General features: G+C 36.9%; 1 protein-coding gene across 2 annotated transcripts; it reads right to left on the reverse strand.

Moving 5' to 3' along the window:
* Positions 1–1255: 1255 nt before the first annotated feature.
* On the reverse strand, positions 1256–24907 carry frs2b (fibroblast growth factor receptor substrate 2b). 2 transcript variants are annotated; one of them, XM_079810379.1, is made up of 7 exons: positions 24560–24907; positions 19561–19668; positions 15379–15467; positions 15080–15266; positions 8347–8505; positions 6823–6992; positions 1256–2729 (listed from the first exon to the last, which is right to left on the reverse strand). In XM_079810379.1, the coding sequence occupies exons 2-7, from the start codon at positions 19589–19591 to the stop codon at positions 1746–1748; spliced, it is 1620 nt and encodes a 539-aa protein (XP_079666505.1). In that variant the 5' UTR covers positions 19592–19668; positions 24560–24907; the 3' UTR covers positions 1256–1745. The 2 variants fall into 2 exon arrangements, with proteins under 2 accessions (XP_079666505.1, XP_079666506.1); XM_079810380.1 differs by having other exon boundaries at positions 19561–19619; positions 24560–24657.
* Positions 24908–25211: the final 304 nt, after the last annotated feature.

A 25211-nucleotide genomic window follows, 5' to 3' on the forward strand; every position in this document is an offset into this window, starting at 1 on the left:
AATTATAAGAAAAAGAATAACAAATCATAAGCAGGACTTGTGGATATCTTGGAAGTGACGTCAAATGATGCATCTCGCTGAGATTGGGGTTGATCAATGTATCCATTCAGTTCAGAGGTCGAATGTCCCACTTTGAGTGGTATTTCCTAGAAGGAGGTAGGAAAAATCTAAATTCTCATCTGTCTGGAATGCAGCATTAACCGTCGGTCTCAACATCCGCTATGATTGTGGTTTTTTGGAAAGGCTGGGCTGCACCACACTAAGGATGACCCTGCCTCGACCCATCAGATCCACAGAGGCGGAGCTGGAAAAGTAATTAGAAGACTTTTTTTTTTAATATAAACCCTCCATCCCCATAAACTCCAGTACATCTTTCAAAATTTTTACTTTTGTGTTCTACATAGTCAATCATACAGGGTGTGGATTACGATGACATTTTCTTTTTTGTGTGTTGAACTATTTCTATAAGGTATTCTAAACTCAACATTGTCCTCAGCCTCACTAACTTCCACTCAGACAACAATAAGCAAAATATAGGCATCATTCTAAAAAAAGCTGTTTACAGTGTGTAAATTATACTACTTGCTTATAGAACAATTAAAAAAGAATTGAGCATTTTGACCATACACTGTAAAAAAAATATTTTGACAGATTTACTTACCACTAAACGGCAGCTAGAGGAAATGCAGAGCATTAAATAAAATTAATGATATTATAAAAAAATAAAAATGTATTATAAAATGTATCATATTTACTGTGGCAACGTTTCTTTAGTGAAAAATAATACTGCTGAGTTATGAAACATGCTGTCTGTTCCTGAAACAGAAAAGTTCATACACTCACTATAAAGATTACTGTAATACATTTCTGACTGGAAATCCTATTGTGTCCATAAACAAACCTCAGTATATTTAAAATGCTGCACATTGGGCTGCAACTTCACATTGTATGAACTCTAGCTGAGCCTGTTTCTTCTAAAGGTACCCTTTTTCAAAATCAGAAAAAACATTTAGAATTTTATCAATGTAAAATTTGATGAAATTACATTTCTTTTGATTAACAGAATCTCTTATATTATGCTATTTCTATTCTATTTTTCATGGATAACTAATAGGATCTTCATCTGATCACACTAGAGACAACGGAACATAAAACGGAAATGCAATTCAGGATACGAAAGGCATGTTTATGGCAGGTGTAAGGGGGCCACAGTGCATGTATTATAAATGTACAGCTTCAAAACTAAAAACCTCAATCAAACAAAATAGACTTTTATTGTGCCAAGTATTGAAATCTACTATACGAAGCCAAAAATTCAAAACGTAGTGTGTGAAGTTATCTTTAGATACAGATTTTAAAACAACTTAGTCACTTGATAAAGGGTAAATAAAGAAAAACAAACATATGATCAGTAATACTGATTTGTACCGTATGGAACGGACCTGTGGAATGTTGTCCAACCTTGTTATTAACATAATAAAACAAAAATAAACAGGCACTGAAAAACGAGTGTAAGAAAAGTAGTAGTATATTACCATAGGAATAAAATGAAGGTATATGGCGAGCTCCTCTGTTAATTTTCTCAAGCCAACATGAGACAGAGTGACACTCTTTCAACTACATGAAATCCCTACAAGTGTTACAAACAATACAACATTTGTGATATTAAGTCCACCTGCCTTTGGAATAAATTTGGAACGTTTTTGAAACAAACAGGAGTGTCTTCCGGCGGTACCAGGGACAGGTCACATGGGCAGATCAACACTGTTATGGCGCGTTTTCCTGGAGGTACCATCGTAACGGGGCAGTGCTTTCTGGAGGCTTGACATGGCAGCCGTGCGCTCCACGTCAATGACTGCATAGAGCTCTGTCCTGCGGGTGGGCGTCTGGGGCAGAGGTGAAGTGGGCGTCTTTGGGGTCTGAGGGTTGCTAGAGTTCTCGGTCTCGGTCTCCACCTCAATGTAGTTCAGTCTGTGGGACTCTAAACAGGGCCGGCGGAAATCAAAGTTAAAGAAGGTTGGTGCAGAGCGGTCCCGCCAGCGGGCCGACTCTACCTTGTTAGCGCTGAGGGGGGCGGTCACATTCTCTGTGTTGATGTAGTAGTGAGTGGGGTCAGGGCTGTACTGCCGGTGGTTGTGGAAACCGTTGATGGGATGTGACTGAAGCTCTGCAACTTCTTCCCCGTCCTCATCTTCGGAGCCGCCCTTTGGATGTTCTCGCAAAGGAGGTAAGGCTGGGAGGTTCTCGTAGTCCAGCAAAGCCGTTCTTCGCTGGGCTGAGTTGTTGACGTTGGCCTCAGGAGTGAGAGGTGGCGGCCGAGTCCGACGGCGAGAGACAGCTGAGGCCGAACCGTTAAAGTTCTCTGGAATGATCGACACTTCCGGAGAGATTTCCTCAGATCTACCGCTGTCAATAGCATCTGTGTTTTTAGGGTGTGAAATAACATTCCCATTTGAGTTCTGGGCTGAGCTACTCGCCCCTCCCTCTGCCCCAGCACACTGCTGTTCTGACAAATTAGCCTCTTTTTGCCTCTGTCTCTGCACAGGAGTTGGGCCCAAAACAAACCTAACACCTTCAGGCTCCAGCTGCACTCGAGGACCAGGATCAGGGGCCTCTTGAGGGATGGATTCCTCTCCATCAGTTAGCGAGACATTCAGCACTGCAGGAACATCTAAAACACTTGGGCTGTGCTGCTCCAGCAGACCAGTGGTGTTCACATAGGTGTGCCCCTAAAGAGACGGAACATAAGACATGCTTTAGTTACTATTGTAGTATCTTTAGTGGCATGACATTTTTAATAAGAATAAATAGGGCTGGGCGATTTTTCGATTAAAGGAACTGTATGTAAGAAATGTATCTCAATTAATCATAAAATGGCCCTGATATGTCACTAGACATTAAGAAATCATGTTAATTTCAAATACTTATATCACTGACAACAGTAGTCCGGCCAGGATATTGTCATTTTAAAAGTGAAGTTGCAGCCCTCAACTGATGTTGATGTTGACATGTCAATTTAAAGGGATAGTTCACCCAAAAATGAAAATTCTGTCATCATTTACTCACCATCAAGTTGTTCCAAACCTGTAAAAGTTTCTTTGTTCTGCTGAACACAAAAGGAGATATTTAGAAGAATGTTTGTAACCAAGCAGATAGAGCAACCATTGACTACCATAGTAGGGAAAAAAATACTATGGTACTCAATGGTTGCTCTATCTGCTTTGTTACAAGCATTGTTCTAAATATCTCCTTTTGTGTTCAGCAGAACAAAGAAACTTTTACAGGTTTGGAACAACTTGATGGTGAGTAAATGATGACAGAATTTTCATTTTTGGGTGAACTATCCCTTTAAGACCTCTACACATCTAATATACAGACACACGCGATTTTACTTTCACTTTAGACATAACTGACTGTGTTTATGTTAACCTTGTGTGTATTTGACAGTATTAGTGCAATAAGACTACTTAGTCCAGTAATCACGTGTTTGACAGGCTTTTAGTGCGCGCGCTCAGCGCATGTTAAAACGGTGCATGAGCATGAAAATTAAATGTTTAGCCGGCAAGGCTTTAAAACGCATTCAAATAATGAACTTTAGTGATTGTGAATAACTAAAGTGTTCCGTGAGTATAACTCCCTGACACCAGCATTGCAAGCGTGGCTAAACACCATAGACAGTAAAGTAAAAGAAATGGACAGAGCGACCCCATAGACTTCAACGGAGAAAACTGAAGTCAGATAGAAGCACTCACTTCCTGATGGCTGAACATACTGCGCAGCCTCGGACTGAGCTTGACGACGTAGATGTGACGTGAGCAACCTGTCTGACAGTTCTAAGACTTCTAGTAGTTGTGCAAAGTGAAATCTGAATCACCGAATCTTGCAGAGACAGAGAGGGTGAGCAGGAGCAACTTTTGATGAATGAAGCAGGATCTGCATCATCTCTATCGGCGTTTATGCCTCCACGTCCCCCCGATTGCCTCATAGACAGTAAAAGATTGTCTACAAGCTTCTCTTCGGGTCTAGACTCTACGGTAATTTGCTCAACAACGCGACACAGTCACAAAAGATGAGCCAATCAGAGTGGAGGAGGGTCGGGACAAAAACTGCCACATTCTGCTTGTACAACGTCAACAGATGAAAAAAAGCAGCATAATAACAGAACAAAATAAATTTAAAATAAGAGCCAGAGGAAATACTTTACATTGTATCTTCATTTTTATATAGTATCAATACAGAAACAAACTATCTGTGAAATGAGATAGTAGTAACAATAAAATATTTATAAATATTTATACTTAAATATTACGTATCAAAACAATCGGTCAATCGTTCTGAAAAAAAAAAAAAAAGGAGATTACATTTTTTTGCCATATCACCCAAACCTAATGCTGCGTTCACACCAAACGCGAATTGAGCGTCTGGCGCGAGTGATTTCAATGTTAAGTCAATGAAAAGGTGCGTTGACGCGAGTCTGGAGGTCCTGCGGCGCGAAGGACGCAAATCCGCCTCATTCGCACGTCCAGTTCGCGCGAATTGGACGCGAATTCAGCGTCTTGCGCGTTACACGCGAGTGGTGCTTTTTGTGCATTAATTTGAAGCGAATTCGCGTCTGACGCCCGAGTTCAAAAATGTGAACTTTGGCGTCAATTCGCGCCGCATTAACCAATCAGGAGCCTGCTTGCTGCTGTCACGTGGTAAAGTGACGTGATGACAAACCCTGCATAAATTAAAAATAGTACTATTGTGTCACAAAAAGTCGTTTTAAGACTTTTTCAGGTGAGAATGTAGTTGTTTAAAGCTCAAATCTGTGGTTTATTTATAAAGAGAACGCCTATTTAAAAAAATAATCTTGTGTTTTTGGAGTTGTGAGATCCAGGCAATCACCGGGCAATCACCTCTCATAACCCCGGCGAGAGCAGCCTTTTCTCGGCTAGTCCTTCTGGGCAAAGAGAAGTTTCATAACTTTATTTTTTAAGGATATTTAAATATACATGCAGTGAAGATAATGTAGGAGTTGCCTGGACCACATTTGTGTGGCTATTAATGTTTAATATATATTTTTAATGAAAATGAAAAGAGGCAGAGTGATGTTTTATGACATATTTCTCCTCGAGTGCCTTGAACGCGCGTCAATTTCGCATCAAACGCTCGATTTCTACGCGCGTCCAATTCGCCGCGGACGCGCGAATGCTACTAAACGAAAACTAAAACTAATGCGAAAACTAAACGTGGTAGACGCGATTTTGACGCTCTATTTGCGTTTGGTGTGAACGCAGCATAAGAATAACGCTGCCTTCACATGCTATCGGAATTATCAGGTCAAAATTTGAATGCAATGAGCCAGTAATCACGACTTCAGAAGTGGGAAGTATGAAATTTCCGATAGCACATGAAGGGAGCATAACCAACATCTTGTTGTGGTTGTTAACCAATAATTGTACTCCTTTCAACTGGAGTGGCAGGTTAATTCAGGGTTCCTATGCATTTTCCATTTCAAATCATGCTTTTCCAGACTCTAATGGAAAAGTATATGCTTACATGATGAGAAGAAACCTTAAATGCTTCCCCTATATATATATATAATCATCTCTGACACATGACTTTGATACTGTAAATGTTGTCTGATGTTGCATGACCACCAAACAGCAAAGTACAGTCTGATTTAGATGATCCTTTATCTGTTGCGGGTTTGAGTGGAACACGCACATTCATTTCAAAAGAGTTCAAAAGAGACTCACTTATGGTAAAGAATTAATTCGGGCAGTCGTGTTTGACAATCAAACAACCACTAAACATTTACCATGATAACACTCTGCTTGTAGGGCTGGGTATTGACATTTCACGATTCTCAAGCTTGCGATTCAATTAAATTCCAATTCCGATTAAATTCCATTCGATATCGTGTATCACTCATGTATCACTTAAGACATAACTGACTATGTTTACTAGGATATTCACTAGCGGTGGCACGGTTCATAAAACCCGCGGTTCGGTTCGTATCACGGTTTTAGGGTCACGGTTTTCGGTTCTGTACGGTTCTTGTTGTTAGTTCTTGTTGTTGTTTTCACTCCAGAAATTTACTTCAGCATATGACATATAATCAAGCGCCAGCGTTAGTTCTGGCAGGCCACGTAGTCAAGCTCCGCTATCAGCTGATTGGGAAATTCTAACTCCGCCCCTCTTTTCAGCTGATCTGTTTCAGCTGATCCTATGCTCTCAATTGGCTTCTCTCAAACAGGACGCCTTACTTAAGCATAGCTTCACTTCAATCTGCCTTGGACGCTTCTGCTGCACGCTGCTTCGCAACCCACCTCCTCCCCAGCTCCTCCTTAAACTGCTTAACTTAATCATGTCATTCTGTTGTCATTGATGCATGCTCTGTTCTAAATGGGGGATTTGCTCTGCCCTCCTAGTTAAATGGGAGGTTGTCTCCAGAATCTGCTGCTGTTCCCTGTCTTGGCTTTTCATGGAGCTCATGAAAAGGATGGGAAATTTAGAACAGAGCCATACCGCCAAATCTAAATCTTTGCCAAATATGCAATTCAAAATGTACTAAATGTTTGTCTATTGTGTTTTTTTGACTTTAGTGGACCTGACAGAAGCTTAATTATCCACAATTTAGGAAACAGTATTAAAAAATTGTTATATCATGTAGAAGTGGTTCCTAACTGGCTGTCTCCTGCTTACACTGTCTACTGAGTCAACATTTTTATGCATCCATTATTCATTAGAAAACATCCACTATGTTTTGTTAATAATTGAATTTCCCTGGTTATTGATAAAGATAGAGCTACCTCTAAAAATTCAATTTTCACCTACCCTTACAGCCTCATCCGCAGCTAAGAGAGGGTGTGTGGACTCCTCGCCCAGTGAGGGAAGGCATGCGCTCCCGACGGATGGATGGCGACTAGACGGGTGAGAGGACGCATCCCCCAATGAGGGATACCGTAAGCTGCCATTTGGTAAGGTGGGAAGAATGTTGCCAGGAGCTAAAGCAAACAAACAATTAACTGTATATTAGTTTTAGTATATTAATTTACTTACAAATAAACATAAGAAAAATAGATCATATTTGCAGTGCAGTTCATTGACTTCCACTCACACCACTGACAGTCATCAGTAAACTTTTATACACATACGTAATGCTAAAGACATCTGCAACAGAAATTAAACTGAAATACAAATAACCAACTAAAAGGTCTATTAGACATGATATCACTAACATTTATAGATGGTTCTGATAGAATTCACCCAGAAAGTTATAGTAAAAGTCAGCTCTTTTGAGAGCTATTGCTACTTTTCAAGATCTTGGCCTCAAAAGATTGCAATCTTGATTCAAACACCCACTAGATCTTGTTCCTAAATTACAATGATTCGGCTAGATGTCTATAAAACCGTTGACATGTACAAGGTATGAAAAGGCTTCACAAACAGCCTTTTCTTACAATAATTAAAATTATCACTGAAGTAGGGCTGCACAATTAATTTCTAATAGTGATTACAATTACGGATGCCACAATTACGTAATCGTTCAAACGCACAATCACAAAAATAAATGTCCACTTACATTATTCTACATGCTTAAGATGTTTTTATTCTTTCTACAGGTTACGTTTTTTTTTTCCATAGTTGCATTTTTAGTTTTAGTATAACATTACAATACCATGTTTTTTTTTTTTTTTTTAAAGAAATCAAACCAATGAATAGTTAACATTTGAGGCTTAAATGCTATAGAAAAGCAATAAAAGGTTTTATCCAGGAAGGTTTTAATAATTGCAATTACAAAGGGAATAATCGACAATTATGATTTGTCATAATCGTGCAGCCCTACACAGAAGTAATGGTATAAATATAGTTAGTATATAAACAATGATGTCTAGGGTAGTTATCAAAATAGTTTCAATTACCTTTTGAAAGTAGCATATAAAAATGGTATCAATTACATTGTTACGCCAGTAGGTGGCGTTTATTTAAAAAATGTGCAAAAAACACTTATTCATCCAGTGATAAAACAGTCTTTATGAATGAATGATTGAAACAATCAAACCAATTTAAGAAATAAATAATGAATTCAATTGAATATTTTTAACATTTAGTCAGAACCTGAAGTAAATTACATGTTATTTTGTTTAGCTGTCTATTCAGAGTCAGTATCTCTATTTTAAACTAAAATAAAACCGTGATTCTTCATTTATCCAGAATCGTGCAGGTCTAATAATTAACATCCAAACCCAGTCTGAAGAACCTAACATGTTTTGAGTGCTTTGACTTAGAACTTTTCTGTGAACGTTTCTGTTCAGAGCTCTTAATAAAAATTGATGAATGAATGAAGTGCAGACATACTGGTTGGTGTGTGTGGTGTGAGAGGAAGGTCTGGTTCAGCTTGTGTGAGGGTGGGCTCAAACACTGGCTCCTCTACTACGCTGATGCTGTTATTATGCATGATGTCCTGCAGCATGTTGAAGATCTCTTCAGCACGTGAACACTTGAAGGCAAATATCCCTGCAGAGCATGAACACAAACGGTTAAAAACACTTGCTGTGCTGCTGTAAGAGATGACCAAAAAAGACACTACCTGTTGCAAATGGTGGCATATAATAATAAACAATATTCTAATACATACACCGTAGAGCTGCACGATCTCGATTCAAACACCCACACAATCTCATTTATAAATGACAATGATTTGTCTGTCTTTTAAACCGTTGACAAAATCAGACTGGAACATTCAAATTTGAATTGCCGTTGCTGCTGACCCAGAGAAAGCCATGGCTTGTCATGTATAGGTATGAAATGGCTTCAGTCTTTTCAACCAAATATTACCATTATTTCTGTGGTAGAGATTCTGTAAAGGTAAAGATCAAAATATATTTGTCATTGAATCATTCAAGAGATTAGTTCAAAAACGCTGATTCATCCAGCAATGAAACAAGTATTTATGAGTGAGTTTTTGAATCATTCATAATTTTCAACGTTTCTTTTTTTTTTTAATAATTCAGATTAATTCAACATTTAAATAGACTGCAGATATTAACATCTTGTCAGAACCTCCAGTAAATTAGGCTATCTTGTTTAGTTGTTTGTTCAGAATCGTGATCTCTGTTTGAAACAAAAAAATAGTTATTCTCAATTGATCCAGAATGAATGGTGCACACTGATCTATATAAATGACTGGATTGCTCATTGCGCTCGAAACTGCCATCAGGTGCTGAAGCCACCGGAAGAGTTTGAGCGGCCATCTTACTATTACCTGCCGACAGAGGGCATCATTGACTTGCAGCCAAAACATTGACCAAAAATCACAGATTTGCTGTGTTTGTATGTTTCTCAGTCTCACAGGATTAGTTTTATATTTTTCTTTATGTAAATAGATTTCTTTATGTAAATAATTATGGAGGAAATATTAAACATTAACATATCTTTTTAGCTGCAGAAATCGATTCGAATAGCCCATACAAAAAAATATTAATACAAGCCTGTGTTACAACAGTGCATGCAGAATTATTAGGCACGTTGATTTTCTAGTGGTGTAAAGATACGCCTAAGCCCTGGTTCGGTTCATGTCACGGTTTTGGAGCCCTGGTTCGATTCTGTTTGTTGTGGAGTCATGATTCATGGCGGGCACCAGCAATAATAACACTAGATTCACTTTTAACTTAATAATAACAACAGCAATAATTGAACTTTATCTTTATTAACTTTATACATTGGCTTCACGTTTCCTTTAAAGCAGTTGGCATACCGGAGTAAACTCAAATGAAATAAATGTCTGCACTGTAGACTAGTCAGAAATTATCTACTCATTTTACCATTTACCATAATGTTAAAAATTCAGTTTAAATGCTTTTCAAACAACAATTCACCAACATTTATCATGGATTTACTGTGGTAACACTACCTGTAACCGTGGTAATTTGTCAGAATTGTAGGCTAATTTCTAATTTTATTTCATTTGTAATGTAGACATGTATTAAATGAGTAATACAAGCCAAATTGCAGACTGTTTTTGTCATAAACTTGCTGTTTTGTAGCCTGACAAGCCAGACCCACATCAAGATGTTGGGTCTGGAAGCTCACCATTGACAGGGCTGTTCCTCAGCTTCTTTGTTTACGAGTAGCACGCAGAACCTCCGCAACTCTGCCGTGACGTGCCGTCGTTATGTTAAGCCCGCCCAGACCAGTTTGGTTTTTCCAGCTCACAGGTCTACCGAGAGTTGGTTAGACTACACTCGCGGCAAAATACATTTTCTGCCGCTAGGGTGCGTCTAGATTTCTAGGCTAGCTGTTTTGTGCATTTGTATTTATGTTAATAGACTAAATACCTTAAAGCCATTCTAGATAGAGACACTTTTTTTTTACTTTTTGCCTTGCGTGCACAGCAAAAAATACTGTCATTTAGTATTTTTGTCTTGTTTCTAATATAAATATATAAAAAAATTCTTAAATCAAGATGAATTTACTAGATAAGTTAAATTACATTAGATATTTTTTCTGGAAAATAAAATGAAATTGAAGTGAGTTTTTGGTTAAAACAAGCAATTATATATCTGCCAATGGGGTAAGAAAAATTATGTTTCTGTTTGGAATCTTGTTTCTGTCCCAAACAGAAACAAGATTATTTTTCTAATCCATTGGCAAATAATTTAGTTTGTTTCAAGCAAAAACTAAATTCATTTAAATTTTTTCCCCCGGGAATCAAAAACAAATATGTAATTTTCCTAAAAGCATCTTTATTTAAGAATTTTTTTATATTTGGACTGGAAAAAAGACAGAAATACCAAGTAAGAAAGGTATTTTTTGTAGTGTGGTTTTACCTGTGGTGATCTAAATAGGGCACTTATTACATTTAAATAAGAATAGAGTTCTAACTCAGTAATAATATTTAGATTTCACCCATTAAAACTTTTTGGTTGATGAAAGTTTTAGATATAAATATATATACCGGCCCCCGGGTATGTCCACAACATCAAATCTGGCCCCCTTTAAAAAAAGTTTGGACACCCCTGATATATGGCGATAGGACACGCGTGTCACTAAAGAGTGTGCGCTACGGGCACAGTATAACGGACAGGAAAGCGGTTTTCTGAGGCGAGAGATTTTTTATTTTGTAACAAGCTACGAAAATTACGATGTTGCTGGGACTCCAAGGTAGCGCTAAGCCAACCTGGCTACATGGGGAAACTGGCTCTGTCCTTCCACCATGAGCTTGAGCGATCACCCAAGTGACGTGGCATGAAAGTTAGTGTATACTTCTAATAAATAATATTATAATAATATTTAGTAAAAATTCAGCTCTTATTAGTTGTTAAAAGTGCACTAATTGACCTATCGGTAAGCCCCTCCCCTCGAACTCAGATGAGCCAATAGCAGTTGAGTATCAGTTGCGCTGGGACCGGAACTCGGACATCTTTAGGTGTCAGCGCCATAGAGAAACATTGGAAAATCCGAAGCTCTCATCGGTTTGATGGTGTTTATGCTACAAAAATGCTAAAATGTCGTGCCTGAGGTACTGTAACACTGATTCCAGGGATCCTGAGAGGATTTTCTGTTTGTCATACTCTCGTTAAGTTACTATTAAAGTCCCTGCTGACATACAAACTGTAATAACTAACTGTTCTCAGGTCATGTAACACTGTAGGTCAAAAACACGAACGTCTACATTTCAGTGCCTCTCCATATTAAACTGGTTGTATTTAAAGTAATTTAATTTTAGATATGTTTAAGGACTCCTATTTTTATGGGTATTATAGTCTCTGGGTAGTGAAAGGGAGAGCTCGCACTCTGTTTATCGGAGTTGTTTTGCAGATACAAAGTTTACCAGTTATTAACTGCACCCTCAAAAAGGCATAAGCTCTGTGTATATGTTTGTTTACTGTTAGTTGTATGAGTGTTTTTGTGTAATTTGCTGTAATGTTAATGCAACAGAGAGAGATAGTTTGTGAATGAGACGTTAATGCGCACTTCTTATGCTTTGTTTGTTTAGCTCTTACGATTATTTTTTTGGAGTGAAAAAGGACATAATAAACTTGATAAACCATCAGTAAAGTTTGGCCATCATTCGGACGGGATAAACGCTACATTCTGTGTCCAAAAACATCTTGGGATAAGATTTTCACACTGACAGCTGTCATTGTAAGATATAGTAACTCCGTTTGTTTGTCCGAGTTAGCAACAGTAACTAAGGGGGGCGGGGCTTACCGATAGGTCAATTACTATTTAATCTAATGTCAAGGAAGAAAAAAAATATATAAAAATATATATTATGCAATATATGCATAATTATTAGGCATGTTTTCTTTTACAGATAAAATGAGCCAAAAAAGAGATTTAACTCTATCGGGACCAAAGGTATGACCATTGGACAATGAAATGCTCATTGGGTCAGCAGGATCAGACAAAAATAGGTGGCGATGAAAAGACACATGTTAATTCTAAATTATTTTGCAGTTAAGTTGAAGAATTAAGTGTGAAACCATCAGTAAACCCTTTAGACTCCAGCTCCACCATTTTCCAGAACTGCAACCTAACCGGACTCTCCAGAAGTGCAAGGTTGTCAGGATCTCAGAGACTTATGTTAAAATATGATATAATTATGGTATAACATATAATTATGTTATGTTATGTACCACTATTTGAAGAATTCATCTTCCAGAATCTGGCAGTAGTTTTGGGAGTTCATCTCCTATCCTGAAGTCCGTTTTGCAGAGATGGACTAAAAATGAACTCCCAAAACTTACTGCCAGATTTTGGAAGATGAAGAGGATGTAGTGCTGGTCCTTCAAGAGTCCATCTGTAAAAGAAAAGGTGCCTAATAATTATGCACACCTGAATATAAGGCGTTTTTCATTTCCAGCCTTCATGAACAATTATATACCACTTATAAATTATTAAATACAAAATGAATAGTAGTTATTAAGATTAATGTGGTTTGGAATTGGTAAAATGTGCCTGGAAAAAAACATGTTAAGAAAGTCAATGTGCCTAATAATTCTTCATATTGCACTATATTGTATTAAAATTCAAAGTTTATTAATTTAACCATCGTTTAAATCATTAACTGCTTCGAAATGCATGCTGTTAACGAAATCATTGTTGAAACATTTGCAGTTAGCCTACGGTATGAATAAAAACAATACAACATCACAACTTAAATACACAAACACAATAGTGATTTCAGGTTACAAGGCATACTACCAGAGGTGGGTAGTAACGAATTACATTTACTTCCGTTACATTTACTTGAGTACATTTTTTGGGTAACTTGTACTTTTAGAGTAGATTTAAAGATGGGTACTTTTACTCTTACTCAAGTAAATTTCTTGTGAAAAAACTGTACTTTTACTTAGTTACATTCGGTGGCGTTCCTCCGTTACTGTCAAATGGTAATAATTATATATTTTAAAATAAGTTAATATGACTTTCGCAAGTCTCGCGAAACGTTGGAGAGGCTGCTTCGCGAGAGGTGGCTACGCATCATCCGCTTATAATTAGCGCGCGTTTAGTCGGAAGATGATGGCCGAAGCAGAGGAAGATGTGTGTGAGCTACGGGAGGCAGATTGCCCGTGGCCTCAAGTTCAGTCTATGTTTTCACTCCAAGATGTCAAAAAGAATAGTTTCATAATGCGATGCATGTTGTGTGCACCAAAACGAACTGACATCTCTCAGCATACAAGAATTCCACCCTGAAAAGATCATGTAGCGATAAGTGTCACAATGATGCCTATATTTGAACACTATTAACGGTCATTTGGTAACTATGGGAAATTTTCCCTTATTATAATACTATTTCACACAATGTCCGAGTGTTTTCCTCATATGCACTCTTGTGCAAGCAATGACAAATCGTTTGAATCCTCCAAACAACACACGTCCACGAACAAACGTTCACATCTTCACATTTACATATCCTTTTCTTCACAAAACGAAACAAATTGAATAGCCTAAAGGCCTGTTCACACCGGGGCGATTTTCGCACGCGTTTATCGCCGACGTTTAACGCCTCGGGACTAAACAATACGGCGCCAATGTGAGTGTTCACACCGACGCGCAAAACGCCAGGCGTAAAAGCGTCATTTTTAAAAAACCGCCTCGGGTTCGTTTTTTTATTTTGACGCGGTGCGTAAAAACTGTCCGACCAATGAGATCGGCGCTTTTGTTCACGTGCCTGGAGCTGCTGAAGTGACAGTAAAACACGACTTGGTGGCGCTCGAGCACAAAACAGTCTTGCCGAGCACACATTGATACGACGAAGAAGTAGTAAGTAGACAAAGAAGAAGATGAACTGCTAATGCTGCTTGCCAGTTAGCAAAAAGTCTGTGAATGGTTTTGTCCATATACATAATATGTCTATGGTTTTGGCAAGCACGTAAATACGGTCTCTCTTCTCCTTCTGTGTGACAAGCGAGTGTCAGAGGCTTAAAGTGCCGCAGCACCATCTTGTGTACCGGGAGCGCATCGACTGAATGTGCACGTTCACTCGGTGCAGCGCCAGTGAAAATCGTTTGGGTGTGAACACTCAAGACGCGCCGAAAAACGGCACGAAAAACGCTGGCGATAAGCGCGCGCGATATTCGTCCCGGTGTGTACAGGCCTTAATGTGACGTCTTGCATTTATACACAAATCATCATTAATGGCGGCGCTGTGGCTTCACTTTTTATGACAACATGAGCAATCCAGTTCTCTATATAGATCAGTGATCGTGCAGCTCGAATACACCATACGATGGACAAACAAACACAACACAAAACATAGCATTATTCTGATACTTATCAGGAAAGCCAACATTTGCTAATCCTGCAAGAGGCTGCAGTGTTGAATCTAAATGTTGGGAGCACATCAAGCCGGACTTACCTGATCAAGCATGCAAACGCTCTCGAGCTCATCCTTTTGAAAGCATGGGTTCAAATGTTAACAGTCGTATATTAATAACCGTGCAAACAGACCTCATTTGGGAGGCCTTCAAATGACTGAAACGTCTGTACCAATTATTTCCAAGTCTCACAACATGCGTATCTTATCAACGCGTAATTACATTTAAGTATGATGAGTATACGGTATGGGAGATTTTAGCTTTACCTTGACCTGTCTGGCAACGACGGCCACTCTCAAATGAGAAGAGATTTGAATCGTAGCCATAGCGGCGCAGGCACAGGTAAGGCCACTTGACAGCATCACATTTCCGTGTGCGTAGGACCAGCTCATCCTCCGTCAGCTCCATGATTCCTGCTCCCAGCTCATTCCCGTCATCATCCACATTCACCACCTGAACACATCCGACCAAACCAAACTCAACACAAACCAAATGGACTCATCAAACAAAGCCAACCGCCCACAAACAAGAGCATCACGATGCATGCATGTTGAAAAATACTGACCTTAAATTTACTCTGGTGATTGTCAGGGATTGATTCTTTATCTGGACAGCTAAAACAGCTTCCCATGGCTTCTTCAGACCATTTGATACCTAAAGCACAGCACAAATTTCGGCAGTGTACAACTGGTCTGAAGCACAAATCAAATTAAGAATAAAAAGGGAAAACAGGAAATGTGGATTGCTCTTCAAGTCCTGTGGATTAGCTTGATGGGCGCAGTTTTCATCTAAGTGTTTATGCATTTATGATTGAAACACAATATAGGGCCCTATGAAATCCGTTTAATTTTTTTCCTAATTCCATTATTTTCCATTCAAATGATTTTGGACTCGATTTTAATGGTCAAATTGGTACAATTTTAGTAATCAAAAAGCATGTCTAATTAATTGAAATAATGGAACCTATACAATTTAACAAAAAAAGTTGATCAAAAAATTACATCTTTAGGTCCCTATGAAATAACCCCCCCCCCCATATATATTAAATGAATTATTAAATGAATTAATAAACTTCATAAAAACCAACTATTTTAATATATGTATATATATATATGTATGTATATATATGTATGTATATATATGTATGTGTATATATGTATGTATATATATGTATGTGTATATATATATATATATATATATATATATATATATATATATATATATATATATATATATATATATATATATATATATATTATTATTATTATTATTTTTTTTTTTTTTTTATAAATAAAAAATGTCCCCCACAAATGCTGTGTGTTGTGTATTTTCTGGAAATCAAATGAAGACATAATATTAATTTAATTTAACTCTTAATCATATGAAATTAAACTTTGTCAAATAACATGCTGCACTGAGCTGCAATGAAGAAAACGTGATTTTTCCTTAAAAAAATTAAAGTTTTGATAATATGTTATTATTATTAAAGTTAGTATTATTATTACATTGAGACTTGTCTAAATTCTACTGTATAACAGTAATATATTTCTGTCAAGTTAAACCAAACTTTTATTTTGACGGGTTGCTGTTTTCTCAAATGAAACGGTAAAATACTCATGAAGTGACTCTCAGAACGGCTCGAAGATGAAGTTTATGTCTTCATATAGTAAGGCTACAGACGCTGATAATCCATAGAGTGCTTCAGTGTGTGTGTGTGTGTGTGTGTGTCTGAGAAACCGCACGTCTGATTCAGTGGTGGTGGTAAGTGAAACCGTGTGTCTGCGCCATTCATTCACACGGAGACATGCAGGATTCATATTTAAACATCTTTTTGTGGTTTAATATTCATAGACACATCTATATCGTGATTTTATTTAAGTGTACAGACCTGATTTTTATTTATTTATCAGAAAACTGACAATTCAGTGATTTCCTTGTTATACAGTAAATTCCGTTTTTATGACTGGATTCCACGATTCCGTCCGCATTTTCTGCTCAGTGAAATCATAGGGTCCTACATGAATTGGGGTGGGACATATCAAACAACTCATCCCTTTTTAAATGGCCAATGATAGGGGTGTGCGATATGTAGACATTTTTTTTTAGAAACATTTTTAAAACATTACAATTATCTCACCTATATATGTATCCTTACTCTAAATTTTATGTTTTTACAATTTATATAATTATGTGTGGAGTCATATTTATATTGTTATGAAGAGCGCACAACTCTAGATGGGGTACATGGGGTAATTTTGTTGCAATAACTTACACACAGCACAAGGAAGCTTGATTTCAAACTTTGAATTGAATATATTTTAACTTAAAAAGACAAGTAAACAGTCAGTAATAAAATATGAACAAATAAACTAATTACAAGCAATAGCACAAATAAATACAAGAGAATAAAACACAAATGAAATAAACAGTGCTATAAGTTTTTCAGGTACATCTAATTGTAGTATTCAAGTACAGATATACTACTGAAATTGAATAAAGTAATAAAAGGGGCTATATGCAACTTTTTCCCCAAAATAAACGTAACAATAGCCTTTTTATTTTACCATTTATGACTCAAACATCTCCTGATGAGCATACTGACACCTTGTCCGCTCACAGTGGGTGCACCTATAAGCCTGTATCCTATTTTTCCTATTTTCTGGCGGGTCGTTTTTTCCCGCGCTGTCTGCGGATGTGACGTCACCACCGCTGCGAGAGCGAGCAGAAAATAAGAGCAGTTCTGTTTTTTGGCCACAGGTGTCAGTCGCGAGTTTAAATTTCAGAAAAACGCATATAGCCCCTTTAAATCTAAAATAACACTGACATTCTCTATAAATAAAAATACTAGGGCTGCAACAACTAATTGATAATAATCGATAATGAAAATCATCGACAAAGATGCACGGAAAACTTTCACCAGTCACGCCACATTACAGTAAAGAATAACACATTTCTATGGACAAAATGCATCTCAAATAGTGGAATGGAAACAGTGAGCTGGTGTGGGAAAGATGCGTGATCCAAGCGCCCAAAACATGAGAACTCTTTATTTTCAGCTTCAAGCTCATGCATTAGTGTTTAACATACCCTGCCTTGCGCTTTGACAGATGCGTGAGCGTCCTCAGCGCAAAACGTTCATTTTACAGGTTATATCCTTATCTGTAAATTAGGGATGCACCAATAGGATTTGTTGGGGATGATAAGATACCGATTTTAACAAATAATTATTGGCCGATACCGAAATTTGTCACTTGCCCTCTTATTTGAAATGTTGTAATTAAAATAGAGCGTTTTGATCATGTTTTAAATCAGCAGCAAAAAAAACATACATTAACTAGTTTATTGCTGGATTATCAAATGATTTCCAATGAACATAGACTGGATCCATTTAACATTCAGCAGGCCAACATAAATATATAAATACAACAGAACAAGATACATATGAAATAAACAGTGCTTTTTAAGTAGGTTTAATGTTAAATAACACTGCATATTCTTCAATGTATAAATAAAAAACATATATTATTATTACATTGAGACGTAGCTAATTCTACTGTACAACATTAATCCTGTCACAATTACTTGTGAACTTTTATTTTGACGGGTTGCCGTGAAGACCTTCGAGTTTGTGTGTGTGTTTATGATATGACGATGGATTTTGTTGAATGAAACGGTAAAATGCTCATGAAGTGACTGGAGATCAGGATTCATATTCTTTTTGCGGCTTAATATTCACAGACACTAGTATCACTATTTGATTGAAGTGTACTGACCTACGTTTTATATATTCATCAAAACTTTGACAAATTCCGTGACATTCCGTGTTATGCAGTAAATTATGACTGGATTCAGTCTGCGTTGTCCGCTTCGAGGAAATTAATCCTTATGAAAGTTACAAAAGTTAATTAAGTCGAGAATAGTGAGCGAAAACATTTTTTGGGTCTTTTGTTGTTTGAGTAACATTAAAACGCAGACAGCAGCGCAGCAGGAATATTACATTATAATCTTGGATTATGCAACAGATATTATAAAGCTCAGTGCCTTACGCAGTTCATTAATAAACCATCGGTTTGTTATATGCTATAGCCGATATGCAGATGGTTGTAAATTGATCAAAAATCGGCCGATAAATATCGTGGGGCGATACATTGGTGCATCCCTACTGTAAATGTTACTAATTCACACGTGTATTTCCATTTTCCATGAAAGCGTGTCCTGCAGTCAGAACGCAGAGGGGAGAGGGAGATGATTCATATTCAGCACTAATACATTAATTTAGCTGAAATATCTTCTGTTGGACGCTAAATATAGGTTTAAAAGTCAACATGTAATTCAAGTATTTTATGAGAGTAGTAACTGTAAAGGGATAAGAGCGTGTACCTGAATATAAATGCAAGACATTTCTTATAGCCTTTTCATTTACAGGAATGTGTAATGTTTATTGCAAATGATAACTGTAATGCTGTAAAACCGTGATATTTTCTGAGACTGAGAATATCAAATACCATTGCAACCCTAGTGCCCAACAGCAATGTCGGAAATGACGGATGAGTAAGCATTCTAATTCTATTGCTTTATCTGTTAAAGCTTATTTAATATTTCTAAGCTGTTACGCAAGCATAGCAGTGGGCATTTAAAGGAGAAACAGAAGCCCAAAAACAGTGCAGACAATGACCAATTATTTATAAATTATGGATTATAAATTATGAAGCATGACCCCTTTAAAAAGTGAAATGACAGTTCTTACCCAGATCCAGCCACCAGGGTTCCTGGTTCATTCCCCAGCCCAAAGCAAACAGTCATTCTCTAAATGTAGAAAGGGTTTACAGATGTGACAGCTGCGTCTGAAGTAATTCTATAATGTTGGGAAAAAAAATCAAATAAGAAACATTTCATATGTACAGCGCTCTTTACTGTATAAGGGCCATTTTACACAGCCACAACAAACCTGTTTTTGTTGGGTCAGTGTGTTCACGCTGCTGGTGTTTATTGGGTCAGTGTGACAGTGATAGTTATGTTTTCCAACATTCTGAATCCAAATGCTTCCAACTATCCACTTAGGAATGTTGGAAATTGTGTGAATTTGTTTAAAAAAAATCCATAATAAACTACATTTTTAAATAAATAAATTAGGTCTTTAGAGGTCAAGTTTGGCTGTACATGATGTCTACAAAACATTAGGGGCGTGACGAGATTAAAATGTGAAGAGATTGAGTGAAAAGCTGTCTCGCGATATCGGCATGATGGAGCGTGAGGGTGAAATTAGCATAGAATATGCCACCGCTACGTTTACATTACATCATCCACTGTCGCTTCGCTTTCTTTAATAGAAATAAAAAACATTTCATTCAGTTGGAAAATGGTCGCTTCAATTGCAGGGCTCGACATTAACGCTGTGGATTTTTTGAAGGGGCAAGTGAAAAATAATTTTACTTGCCCGACGGACAAGTATCCTGAGTAAAACGTCAAAACAAAAAATAACTAGGGAATCATCAAAGTGCAATAATGATTCTGCATTCAGTTAGTGTAAGTGGAGATCGATAGTGGATAATAATATAAAACGAACTGACAAGGTTGCGCTGTTGAGGCTCGCGCAGCCTCTCGAGGAGAAAATCGAGAACAAATGAGCGCCGCTCATACAAAGAAACTCAGTTAACAAAACATACACGGTTAAAATTGTGTAGTTTTTATATTTATAACATATGATACAGTTAAGCAACATCACACTAACAAGAGTGTTGTTTTCCTGAATGCCATCACGACTGAAAATGACGCTGATTTCATACGCCAGTTCCATAAACAATTAATTAACATTAAGTCATAGGGCTGTGCAATTAATCGAATTTCGATTTCGATTTCGCCTCCCAACGATCACCAAAATAGTACAATCGAGAAAAAACGATTATTTTGCCTTGCGTTCTGAATGAAACGCGCATGCGCTCATCCGCCCCTCCCGAAGCCACAATCTCTCTCAGATCGGGAGTCTCGTGTGCATATCATCCGCTGGAATTTAAAAACTCTGCGCGAGTAAAGATGGCAGAAGGAGGGCAGTTACAGCAGCGTTTGGTGAGCAAAAAAGGCAAAACCAACTCCGTTGTCTGGGAACAGTTTGGCTTCGAGGAATCAGACGACGAGCAAAAACATGTTACGTGCAAGATTTGCTACATGTAGTGTCTGCAACGCAAGAGAACACCACGAATTTGTTTAACCACTTGAAAATTAAACAGAGTGACCTATGACAATCTAATATAGAAACAAAAACTGACGAGAGCAGGGATGCCGTGTAAACGTCCTTTTTTCCCCCTCATATTTTTCAAATAATTCTCTCTTTGTAAACTTTGTTCAATGCATGCGAGTGCTGTCGTATGTTCGAATATGACCAGTCGTTTTCCCCGTCATCACCCGGGTTTAGTGCCAGAAGACGCGAATGAGAAGCCGCGCGCTGTGAGAAAATGTATCTGTATCTGATAATGTATCATCCGAGAGCGCGCACACGTCTCTCAGCGCGCAAATATTGAGTTCTCTTTCAAGTCTTGCTCTTGAACGGACAAACTCACACAAAACGTATGTCAACATGTCCATCTTGATGAGTATCCTAGCAGACATAGTCTGTATATGCCTTAAGTGAACTTTATACAGTCGAGAAAGACGACGCATATCCGATCCGGATTGAATAGCTTTTGTAAGTTTAATAGGATTAATCTTTAATTTATGCACTCAAATATGCAATGTTATTTTACATTTGAGACATTTCTGTACCTGAAAACTAATGTTAGACGTACCTGAAAAGCATATCTAGCCGAACCATATTGTTTATCTTATTTATTTGTGATTATCATTTTTACGTGAATACTTTTATACTTTGATTTGAATATATGTTATATTATTTATTTTAATAGTTCAAAAAGTACAACAAATGTTACAATTTCAATTGAATTGTTGAAAGGTGTATTTTTAATAAATACAACACATTCCCAAAGTCATAAAATGAAACATGAAATAATCGTGTTACATAATCGTGATTTCAATATTGACCAAAATAATCGTGATTATGATTTTTTCCATAATCGAGCAGCCCTATTAAGTCACTTACATTTTAGACGCAATATTGACTGTTTTTGTTCTATTTCAGCAACGAAAATAGTTCCAAACAAAGATCACAGCAGAACCGTAACGCATCTCACAGCAACAGCGTGTGTTACTGAATGATTCAGCGATTTGAATGAATCGGTTGAATCTAAGATTCAATCACCTATTCGTAAACGACCACCTAATTCTTGATTGAATCAGCCGTTTGAACGAATCGACTCAATGACTCACTCATTAAGACGGTCACCTGCTGCCACCTACTGGTGGTTTAGTTTCATCTTTCCAACATTTATTTGTATATTCAAAAATAATCTCATAACATTATTTAATGCAGTTGTAATTTTTCAGTGTAAATAATTTATAATTTGATTGGTAACAGCCTATAGTGTCTTATTCTAATTTAATTTATAGATCAAATAAAAAAAATATCAAATGAAAGCAGAAGCATAGCCTATATTTAATAAGATTTTGGAAAAATGCCCTTTATAAAAAGGTAAAAATATCACAAATATGCAGATTTAAATATGTCAAAGCTGATTGAACACTGGTGAGAATATTGCTTCAGAATAGATTATATTTACAAAAAAAAAAAAAAGAAATCCGGACAAGCTATTTTTTTACTCGGACAAGTGAATGACAGATTTACTTGTCCGAAGGACAAGCATGTGAACAAGCTTAATGTCGAGCCCTGAATTGTAAACGTCTGCTCTGCACATCCAGCACGAGCTGCAGGAATCACAGTTCTCTGATCACATGACGTGCGTAAGGTGAGATGATTGACAGGACCATGGCTAAAGATTTGTGCGCAACAGAGCGATAAGACCCTTATTCCTCGTCCGGGGTCATATAGAGCTCTTTGAAGCTGCATTGAAACTGCAATTTTGGACCTTCAAAACTGTTATAGCACATTGAAGTCCACTATATGGGAAAAAATCCTGATTACTAAATTACTAAACTCTGTGTGTACAGAACAGGATTAAACACTAAAGGTGAACTGACAACTGAATTTGGCTGCAGTGTGTACATAGCCTTTAAGTTGTGAGAACAAGCCTCTGGCAGGAGGTAGAGGTGAGGTATCTTAATGGAAAAAATGGTTTGGAAAATGAAACATTCCTGGAATATTTTCATAAAGTAATTCACTTCTCACACTCAAGCGTTTGATACCATGATATTAGAACTTGTTCTAAAAAAATACATAGAAAAATAAAAATCTTTTGACAGCCTTTGAGCTTTGTAACCTAAAACTTCTTAAGAAAGTGAGAAAAAACACAGCATTGTAATTTAAATCGCAGTCTTGTTTTTACAGATACTTGTTTAACCTTCACAATTACAATGCTGTTGTGTATTTTCATTTTAACAATGCAACAGACACTAAACTGTACCAAAATTGATGACATGACCGGTTTAATCAGTTTATAGTTTAAATCAGATTTACATATTTAATGATTTATAAAAAATTGAGATATATATATATATATATTTAAAAACAATGAGCCAAGATCTAAGATCTGTATTCATGATGGTTTTATGTTTTTTGAAAAACTTACATACCACGTTTTAAAGAAATGTTGTAACCATCAAGAAAAAAAAAACATATGTGACCCTGGACCAAAAAACAGTCATAAGGGTCAATGTTTTCGTGTGTTAGGATATGACAATATTTGGCCGAGATACAACTATCTGGAATCTGAGGGTGCAAAAAAATCTAAATATTGAGAAAATCACCAATAAAGTTGTCAAAATGAAGTCCTTAGCAATGCATATTACTAATAATAATACATGTTTGATATATTTCGGTAGGAAATTTACAAAATATCTTCATGGAACATGATCTTTACTTAATATCCTAATGATTTTTGGCATAAAAGAATAATCGATAATTTTGACACATACAATGTATTGTTGGCTATTGCCACAAATATACCCATGTGACTTATGACTGGTTTTGTGGTCCAGCATCACATATTTCCCTTAAACCTTGCGCACACATCTTAACCATTATTTCCAAAAAAAGGTTAAGTTAAAGTTTTAAATTTTTTATTAATATATTTTTGCAACCTGAACTAACATTGCCTGAAGTTAGTTCATTATCTGATATTATATTGACCCACACAGGGGTTCTCTATCTATGACAGAATTTTCCTGTTTTTTGTTGTTGTTTTTAATACATGTTGGTCGCATCATTACTTTTATAAGGTTTATATATATATATATACACACACACACACACACTTTAAACGATATATATATATATATATATATATATATATATATATATATATATATATATATATATATATATATATATATATATATACAGTCAGTATGTTAATAAGTAGTGAAGCAGCACTGTTTACTTTAGCAGGGATAGTTTCAATTCAAATGTGTACATCTAAACGCATCACGAAATATCTAAGTTACAGCTAACGTTAAACATTTACCAACTGACAAGATTCAAAGTGAAAGTGGAATAAAATAAATACAACTTATTGTTATTCGATCAAATCATAATAAACCCAATAAAGTTTGTACTGGCACATTTTTGTTGTGTATTTCATCACATCTAAGTTACTGCATTCACGTAGCCCAGCTAACAGACATCTGATAAGATTAGCTAGATAAACATATTCTATTGAACACATGGGGAAAATACTTACGATAAGCTTGTGATCAGTCAGGATGGGTACTTTTCATCGATTAATATTCCACATATTATCCAAGGTTCATATGTTAACTTTATGAAGAGTAAGAATCATTAGCCAAACTAGCACAAGTCCGCCCGAGCGCCAAAATAATCTCCCTCTTACACTCAATAACCACACGCTAACTATATAGAGCACGTTTAACGACCCGGCGTAGCGTATGATGATGTGAAGTTAAAGTTCATATTCAAGAGTAAATTCGGAGTTAAGGCTATTTGCTGGATAATTTTGTTGCTATCTGGGGCCGCTGCAAACTAGTGTGTGCTAGCGTTAGCATTTAGCTGGGAGACACTGCGCATGCGCGAGTGTAAGTCATTTTGCGTGGGTTACATTGGGCGAGTTTTGGGAGCTCCGCGCAGAATGGGTGGTCTGAAGTGCCCTTTCTACAGTTAACAGTACCTAATACATTTCTTCAGAGAAATCACCGACATCATCTCTCAAACGCACAGTGCTGCATCTAGCATTATTGGATGTTTCTTGAATCGGACCTGTTTACATTTCACTGCCAGTTGTATATTGTGTATATAACTGTGTATGTGACAAATAAAACTCTTGAATCTTGAATCTTGAATCTTGAATGATGGACAGTTTTGGTCTTGTGGACTCT

This window comes from Gobio gobio (genome assembly GCF_949357685.1).
Source record: "Gobio gobio genome assembly, chromosome: 25".
NCBI classification, from domain to species: domain Eukaryota; kingdom Metazoa; phylum Chordata; class Actinopteri; order Cypriniformes; family Gobionidae; genus Gobio; species Gobio gobio.

Excerpts from the sequence above, each read along its gene's own strand:
- frs2b (XM_079810379.1), bottom strand. The coding sequence starts at position 19,591 with ATGAACCAGGAACCCTGGTGGCTGGATCTGG. Across the intron at positions 15,267-15,378 it reads ATCACCAGAGTAAATTTAAG|GTGGTGAATGTGGATGATGA; the intron begins GTCAGTATTTTT and ends GGATGTGTTCAG. Across the intron at positions 6,993-8,346 it reads CACACCACACACACCAACCA|CTCCTGGCAACATTCTTCCC; the intron begins GTATGTCTGCAC and ends TGTTTGCTTTAG.